The sequence below is a fragment of the Athene cunicularia genome (assembly GCF_003259725.1).
Source record: "Athene cunicularia isolate RWA chromosome 15 unlocalized genomic scaffold, athCun1 chr15_part1, whole genome shotgun sequence".
NCBI lineage: Eukaryota > Metazoa > Chordata > Aves > Strigiformes > Strigidae > Athene > Athene cunicularia.
In genome coordinates this window covers 7,552,302-7,561,315 of record NW_020799121.1, presented here as the reverse complement: position 1 = coordinate 7,561,315, position 9,014 = coordinate 7,552,302, and the positions used below count along the sequence as shown (strand labels likewise).

Sequence of the window (9,014 nt, the reverse complement as noted above, 5' to 3'; positions counted from 1 at the left end):
ACGCGGGGCTGGGTTGACCTGGTGCCCGGGCTGAGGGAGGCCGGGGCCGGCGGGAGCATGGCGGACGAGAGCGAGCGGTCCGGCCCCGACCACGTCGCGGCTCCTGTGCTGGAGGATAAGGATGAGGCTGAGCTGGAGGGCAAGGCCGCTGGAGGCGGGGGTGACTCCGCGGAGAGCCCCGCAGCCTGCCCCGACGTGTACAGATACATTAAGGGAGACTTGTTTACCTCCGAGATCTATAAAGTAGAAATACAAAACCTTCCCAAATACATCGGGTTTAACGATGTGAAAAAGTTCCTTGCCAAATACGGACTCAACCCTCATAAGATAAAACTTTTTGGGAAGCAGACGTTCGCGTTCGTGACGTTTAAGAGTGAGGAGGAGAGGGACAAGGCCATGAAAGTCCTCCACGGGGTTTTGTGGAAGAGCCGGCACCTGAGCGTTAGGCTTGCCAAGCCAAAAGCTGACCCGATTGCAAAAAAAAGGAAGAAAGAAGAGGAGACGGAGCAGGGAGAGGTGAAGCGGCCGGCTCCCTCTAAAGACAGCGGAGAGGAGCCTCTGAGCAAGCAAATAGCAGATGTGGTGACCCCGCTGTGGAACATGCCCTACGAGGAGCAGCTGGCCAGAAAGAAGCAGGAATGTGAACAAGTGCTGCAGAAGCTGACAAAGTAATTCCTGTTTGTAAAGCTACTGTGATGTTTACAAGACGTGACCTTATGTTGGGATATAGCTAAATTTGCACAAATTGCTATCTCTAAAAAAAAGTAAGCTAGAGGTAGGTCAAAACCCAAATACCCTGAACAAAGTAAATAGAATCTGCGATGCTAGGACTTAAAACCGCCTCCAGCTGACAAAACCTGCCATCGCTCTTTTCGGTCAGCCTTGAAAGTTTGCTAAATGAAGGGGCGTTGTTTTACAGTCTGTTGTTCCATAGTCCTAAACAGAAGGATGTTTATGCCTGTGAAGTTCAAAAAAAATTGGCACTGTCAAATAGTGTAAGAGGTAATCAATCTGTACAGATGGTAAATTACTATTAGGATTTTCTCTCCAAAAATCACCTCCAGTTTTTATGCTTGATCTTTGTACATTGAAGTATCACTTGTGTTATCCCTTGCTTTACCTATGTAGATAAAATTGGCATTCTTTTCATGCATGGGTACCTTGATAGGTCTAGTACATACTTTTATAACTGCATTTAACTCTTTCAAGTTACAGCTCTTGCAAAGTTAGAGAGAGTTTGCCTGTTAAAAAAATCGTCTGGAAGAAAAAGTCTTAATCTAAGAATCTTTTTTATGCCCTAATAAAAAAAATGTGCAACTGTAAACTTCAGTTTTCTTAAATGTGCACTTTACAATTTTTGTTTCTGATTTGGGCAGGGAAATAGGAAATAACAACAGAGCTTTGTTACCTTGGTTGTTCCTGCAGAAGCAGAAGTATAATAAATTGTGTTGCCCGGTAGAGGGAGTGAAAGCATCACCATTACAGGTAAGGTAATCCTAGGTGAAGTATGGAGTGGGGTTAATGAGTTTAGAATTAAATTAATCATTTGGTTTTAAGAAACAGTGGACAAACTGAGTATCTGACTTCATCTTGTAATGAACGATGCATTTTAGACATTGCTCTTTTTCATTATTGCTGTTAGTTCTCATACATCAAAATCCATGACTATCTTCCATATGAACTAAATTAACTGTGTCCATTTGCAAAGACATGTAAGCATATGAAGGTTGTTTCAGGAGAAACTTAGCATGTACAAATAAGTGCTATGTAAATATCTTACATAACTTTATTTTAAATCTAGACTGAATATCGCAACAAATGTGAGTTCTTGATTGGGATTGGTGTAAATCAAGAAGACAAAACTGTGGGTTGTCGTCTTGGCAAATATAAGGGTGGTACATGTGCTGTAGTGGAGCCATTTGATACTGTTCACATTCCTGCTATTGCCAAAAAAGTAGTAAAAGCTTTTCAAGACTACATAAGGTGAGCATAAGTAAAACGAGTTACCTGTAAAGGTTTTGATGTCTTACTCAAAAATATTTATAACATGAATTAAAAGCTTAGTGTTTATTCTAAGCTTTAAGACCTAAGATATACCAGTCTCAATTTTTATCAGTTCTTTGCTGTTTACATCTTGTGCCTAGATCACTGGGTATTTTGCTCTTGCTCTTGCTCAGCTGTTCTGAGATGGGGAGGGACAGGTACCAGCCGAACACAGCTTTATTGCAAGCAATAAGATGTATAAGTTTACTATAAAAAGTGTCTGTTATTTGAGAGCTTCTTCCACCAACTGTAAAGAAATAATCAGAAAAAGGCTTTTTAAAAGAGGAATTTGAAAAACAAAGGTCAACTGCTTCCTTGGATGAAGAAAAAAAATCATCCTACAATAAGGAATCAAAACAAAATCGTAAACTTAAGCAACAATACTTTTTAGAAAAAGTAGTGGTTTCTTTAAAAAGAAATTAAATCCTGAAAAATTGAAACCTTGGAAGAATCATGAAGATGGAAAGTTTAAACTTGGTATGAAGCACAGAAGCCAGTGAAAGCATTATAAATAAAGTTGTGTCATTCTCTGAATGTGGTGAGAAGCTGCCTGTATCCTAGCTTTAATTTTGGATGGGTTAAAATGGGTAAGAAGCTTGTGAGAAGTAGGGAGAGATTATTTTGAATTAGGACATACCTATTTATCAGTCTCTTTTCTTAAGATGTGGAAGTCATTCTTTTCTTTACAAATGAATGTAGCCTCTGTTTGTACTTAACATTTTCCATCACTTTGCATGGTGAGGTTCGTTTGTTTCAATAAACATGAATGTTAAGCAAAAAAACAGTTTTCTGTTGAGTAACTGAGCTTCTGAAAATTGCAGGTCAACTCCTTACTCGGTTTACAGCCCAGAAACCTATGAAGGTCACTGGAAACAGCTCACAGTCCGTACCACCAGGAATGGCCATGTCATGGCAATTGTTTATTTTAATCCTCAGGTATTTAAGTTGACATATAATGTGCAGCCCAGGCACACAGCTTTAAAATTACATAGATTTGATTTTATGAATAGTGCATGCAAAAGAGAATAATTACTTGGTGTAGTTTACCTTTCATTACTACTCTTCTATTTAGACTAATCTGATGCATGGAAATTAACGAGTAATTCATATGCTTATAGAAGTCATACACTAATTCATATCCTTAAGTCACTAAATGATTATTCTCCGTTCTTTCAAATGAAACCTTTAGAAATTAAGTAAAGAAGAGCTAGCTGACCTGAAAATCTCTCTGGCAAAATACTTCACGGAAGGGGTGGGAAAGAGCAGTGGCGTTACTTCTCTGTACTTTGTGGAGGAAGGACAAAGGTGAGGGAGTTGACTTTGTTGTGGGGGTTTGGTTGTTGATGGATTTTTGGTGTTTGTGACAGAAAAGTAGGTAGCACTTCCACACTTTCATAAAAGTAGCAGCGATGTTACGAATTTGTTGAACACTTACTTACCTTTTCCACAACAGACTCCTGAAATTTCTCATTCTCCTCTAGTGTTCACTGGATAAAGGCAGGTAGAGTGTCAGTTGGGTGAACCCACTACTACTTGTGGGCTGTCAAGCTGTAGAAGTGTTTATTGCAGTAGATGGATATTTATTATTATCAGCAGGTAGCTTCTGCCTCCTTTCTTCCCTATTTTTTGTAATTTTTTTAATCTCCTCATCCTCTTCCATAGAGCACAAGGCTCACACTGTCTTCATCAAGAGAGAGTGTAGGTCCTGTTGACATCAATGGAAGAGTTGTACACCATAAGAAAAAAATGTACACTGTAAGAAAATAAGATAGTCTCTAAAAGGATATGATAAATGTTGGCCCACTATAAATTACTGCTTAGTATGTAGTACTGCAATTTTTAAGATTACTACAGCTTTTTTTTTTTTTTTTTTTTTTTTTTTTTTTTTCTCTTTTTGTCTCCCTGTGCCTTGCCTTCCCCCAGAAAATCTCCCAATCTGGAAGACTTGCCTTTGGAGCACATGGCTGGTGACAAGTACATATACGAAGAACTTCTTGGCCTAAAATTTAGAATTTCTCCTCATGCATTTTTTCAAGTAAGGATGGTAGGAAGTTGCTAACTTGATTTGTTTGATTTTTCAGTTGCTAACTGGATTTGCATTAATGCCATTAAGCTTGGTTAGTGCTATGAGACAAGGTATTATATATCTAAAGATTTAATCTATTATGTATATACCTTTGAATGTTACGTTTGGCTGTAAAAATCGTGAATGAGTTTAAACTTGATGGGGGCATGTTGAAGACAACTTTTTTTTTTCTTTTTACTAGATCAGTATAATTTGCCTCCTGTCAAACAGCAGCCTTTATGTATCCAGAACATGCAATATGTAGTTCAGGAATTTCTCTGTTTTTCCAAAACTTATTTCTGCCCTTGAAAACATCAGAGCCTCTATCATTGAAACGGAAAGTACGGGAATAGGAAGGAAGTATATTATCACTTGGCATCGTAAATACATTGAAGCTAAACTGCATTTTCTATTTGCCATAGATGATCGCCTACTTTTCTTTTTCCACATTATGTGCTTTGCTTGCTCTTTAAGCCAAAGAACATGCTTGCTCTAGAGGCACTGGTTTAGAAAGGTTATTATACACTACTTCTTTAACCATAATGTGGAATTACAGCATTTACTTTAAAGTAGTACTACAAACAAAGCTGGCTGAGTGAATTGTGATGGTTATATTCTCCTGGTTTTGAATCTTTACTAATTCCTATTCAAGGAAAGGGAAGTATTTTTAAAGTCCAGACTTGACTTTATTGCTTAGCTTCTTACTTAATTATTTTTGTTTGCTGTGTCCTCTAGTTTCCAAACTTACTTTTCAGGTACTGTAGAACAAGTCATGTTTTTACTAGAATATAGATAACAAAAATGTTACTTCTCAGATTGAACTAAGCCAGACTAACACTGGAATGGTGATCTCTTACTAGTTGCCAGTCTAGGTCAGTTAGCTGTGATTTTAATTTATATGCAAAGTTGACTTTAGGTACCAGGAAAAGAACTCCACTGCTTTCCTAAGACTTATTAAAATACGTTGACTATTTATGAAGAAGTAGATCTATTTGAAACATAATTTCACAGGTAAACACACAAGCTGCGGAAGTTCTGTATACTGCCATTAGGGAGTGGGCACAGCTGAGCCAGGAGAGCACTGTGCTGGATATCTGCTGTGGTACCGGAACTATTGGGATCTCTTTGGCAAAGGTGAGTGAGTGATTTCCTGGATATAAGCTACTTAGAGTAGCTGTAGATCTTTGGTTGTGATTACAATGAAGGAATTACTTGAAATGCAACACATTGTATCTTAATTTTTTTCAGTTTCTAATTAAAACTGCCTACAGCTGTTTTACCAAATCATGAGGAAAGCTCACCCTTGTGTTGAGCAGCCAAAATTATTTTGAAACTGAAGTCAAAAGAGGCAGTAGTTCCGTAGGATAGCCAAAATTTACTAAATCTGTCCACTTACCCAGTTTGGGCTTTTTCGAAAAGCTCTGAATATGAATAACGAATGTTTCTTGTATAATTTCTAATGCAGAGCTTGCTAGACCATGGAAGTCTGGCCCCCAAAAAAGAAAGACACCAGCATGGTGCTCATCCCACAATTTCAGTCTGAAGAAGTCCTTGTTTATTTGCACAGATCCCTCCTCAGCCTTTTTTCTGGCTGCAAAGCAGTAATTCTCTGACCAGGTACAACTCAATGTTCATGTATAGTCATTAATTGCTGATGCTGTGAATAATGATTAAGTTTACATTTACATACCACAGACAGATCTTTTTCCCTTGTTCTACAGAAAGTGAAGAAAGTGATTGGAATTGAACTCTGCCAAGAAGCTGTGCAGGATGCCAGAGTGAATGCTCAGATTAATGGTTAGTTACGCTAAAATGCCAAGATCTTTGTTAAGATGTGTAGTAGTTGCATAGCTATTTCTCTTTACGTTATCTAAGCAGTTTAGTTACATGTCGTTGATAGTAATCTTGTCCACTTTTAACATTTAATCTCTCTTGAAAACAAATACCATGTTAGTCTGAGATCAATTTTCCTGTTGACTAATAGCAACTTTTTTTTTTCTTCAAAAAGAAAACATTTCAGTGTAGAAGTGAGATGAAGCCAATTACCCTCATAAACAATACATTAGCAGTAGCTGTTTTTTGTGGGGTTTTGCTTTAGTCTAGATAATGGAAGATCCTCAAGTTACTGTTGTTTAAATGATCTGAAGTACCAGTGATTGTTTAAATTACACTGATTTCAGGGTAGACTGAAGGGTTTGTAGTTTTTAAGGTATCTGAATATTCAATTTGAGTATACTGAAAGATGCTTTGACTAGAGAAGTACTCTGATAACATATTTTCTTCTTTTATAGAACTGAATAATATTGAATTTCATTGTGGGAAGGCTGAAGATCTTGTTCCTTCCCTAATTAACATATTAGCTCCTCAGAACCCAATTACTATTGTAGATCCGCCACGAGCAGGGCTGCGTAAGTTTATCTTAAGTTTTAAGTCTGTTCTGCTACTTGGGGTTTGGTGGTGAACCTAAGAAAACAACAATGGAATAAATGAAGCAGGAGGCTTCAGGCATGAAGCAGCTGGGTATTGCAGCAGTTCTGTTCATGCTGGAGCATAACCTGGAATTTTTGTATGAGTCTGTTGCTGCACACAGAACTGGTAAATGGCTGTCTTGGTTTTGATCATCCAGATTCCAAGGTAATTCTTGCCATTAGGAGAGCTGAACACCTGAAGAAGCTCATCTATGTATCCTGCAACCCCAGAGCCGCCATGAATAACTTTGTGGAGTGAGTATTTCTTGCATTAAGTTGATAGAGTAAATTGGGTAAGAAGAAAAATAAGTGCTGCTCGGAGAGGGCGAGCATTGTTGGATTTTTATTTTTAAGCTATATTAACTGAGGCTCACCTTTGCCAGAAACAGTTGACAGCTGCTGCACCGCAAGCTTGGAGCTGCACCGCCCAATACACAAGGAACAATGGAAATATTAGGGGTGGAGAATAACCCTATCGTGGAATTGAGGCTTGGGGAAGAAAAATTGCTCTTAGAGGATTGACAGTGATGAACAATATACTAAAATGTTAATACAGTTCTCCCTCCTCTTTCTTTCCCATCAAGCCTTTGCCGGGCCCCTTCCAACAGGGTCAAAGGAGCCTCTTTCCGTCCTGTGCGAGCACTGGCTGTGGATCTCTTCCCTCAGACCCGGCATTGCGAGTTACTGATATTCTTTGAAAGGGTGGAATATGCAAACGGGAGCTCTGCTGAAGCCACGTCTGACGCTGTTCCGGTCACAACAGCAGAGTGTGACGCTGAGCCCTTGGGCACCAGCCCATCCAACACTGCTGTCGGTCAGGGCACTTCTGCACATGTAGAGGAGAGGGAATCAGCTTAACTCCTGAGAGACACCTTCCAGAAACTACTCTGGCTTGTTAACTGCTTCAGTAATGTTTCTGTAACATCCAGGTAATAAATCTCTGTACAACAGAGTAGTTGCAAGGCTTCCAAGTTATTTCATCATACTAATTTGAATTACATTTCATTATGTACTGTTAGGCCCAATCTGCTTTTCTCCTCCCCTCGGGGAAATTCAGATGAGTGAAGCAATAAATACATATACGGTGGTCTTGCTCTTCAGACAGCTTTATTCAGATACAACTATTTGAACCTGAGCTTATTTTTAATGCTATACCATTCCCTTCCAGCATGAGTATAATGCACCACAGTAAGGGTTAGTGAAGAGCTGCTATTTATCAACAACAGCTGAGCAGCGGAGTGGTACGGAGGACCCTGCAGAGTGGCTGACTGCACTGCCCAGTCCCCAAAGCAGGTCATTTGTTACAGGGACCTGTGACTGTCAGTACTAACTTCCTCTAGCTCTGCTAGCCTGTCACAACAGTGCTGTGTCTTTTTAGCACTCAAACCTGCCATAAATCATTCCCTTGCTAAATCTTCACAAGTAAGCAACAAACCCCTATTCTAAATAAAAGTGCTACAGTTTCCACAGTTGAAATCAGTTTTATACTGAGACTGCAGCATCACTGACAATACAATAAAGGGTTTCTTAGATCATTTCCTACAACGTCAAGTAAAGCTGAGAGGACTTTGGTCTAGGCATGCCCACACCAGTGACAACTGACAAAAATTATATGTACAGACACCAGTCAGGGCCAGAAATTTTAAATTTTTGAGGCTCATTTTCCTCTCAGACTGTTAGTAACTCTGCTCAGTTGATACCTTCAGTCAAGTACTTGCTACATCACACTGATCCCTAGGAAGCTCTGTAGCCATACTGAGGCTTTCTGATCCTGTAGTAGCTTTAAAAAGGCTAACCTTAGCCTCAGGGAAAACATCCTTGGAAAAGTCAGGTGTAATTCAGTGATTGCTGGAGCATGAGAAAGCAACAAGGAGTATTACCTCAGCTTATTCAGTGTCTGAGGTTATAACTGAAGTGCTTTTGGACACTTTCTACCAAACCTCTGCCCTAGACTCACAGGGATCATATCTCTGGTATCTCTCCCAGCTGCTTTACCAGGTGCCCTGCACAGGAAGAGAAAAAGGCAGTTGTATTTAATGCAAAACCGATGTAGTAAGCCCGTGCCGCAGGCAGCTGGGCAACGCCAGCGCCCGGCAGCGAGGCCCAGCCCATGAGGCGCAGCGCCAGTGCCAGCACAGCACCCGGGGCTGGCAGCAGACACAGCACAGACCCCTGCCCTGGTGCGGGCTGCTCAGAGAACCACACAATCAACCAGGTTGGAAAGGACCTCAGGTCAGTGCTCCTGTGCCCCTGCAGCTGCTGTGCCTGGTGTTAGTTTAACTGAGCGATCCCTGCTACACAACAGCCAGCCATACTGACAGAAGGAATAACCATTTTAACCCTCAAGTTTCTGAACATACTTCTAATGTACACCTAATACAGAGTGGACAAAAAACCCACTACTACAACACACAGACTTGCTGATCGCCTTCCAGTTA

The 9,014-nt window shown here is 40.0% G+C and overlaps 1 protein-coding gene across 1 annotated transcript; it reads left to right on the top strand.

Moving 5' to 3' along the window:
* Positions 1 to 6: 6 nt before the first annotated feature.
* Positions 7 to 7,528, top strand: TRMT2A (tRNA methyltransferase 2 homolog A). Its single transcript, XM_026859886.1, has 11 exons — positions 7 to 668; positions 1,377 to 1,485; positions 1,802 to 1,983; positions 2,865 to 2,979; positions 3,233 to 3,348; positions 3,967 to 4,078; positions 5,120 to 5,242; positions 5,830 to 5,905; positions 6,400 to 6,516; positions 6,735 to 6,831; positions 7,161 to 7,528. The coding sequence occupies exons 1-11, from the start codon at positions 58 to 60 to the stop codon at positions 7,432 to 7,434; spliced, it is 1,932 nt and encodes a 643-aa protein (XP_026715687.1). The 5' UTR covers positions 7 to 57; the 3' UTR covers positions 7,435 to 7,528.
* The last annotated feature ends 1,486 nt before the right edge of the window (positions 7,529 to 9,014 follow it).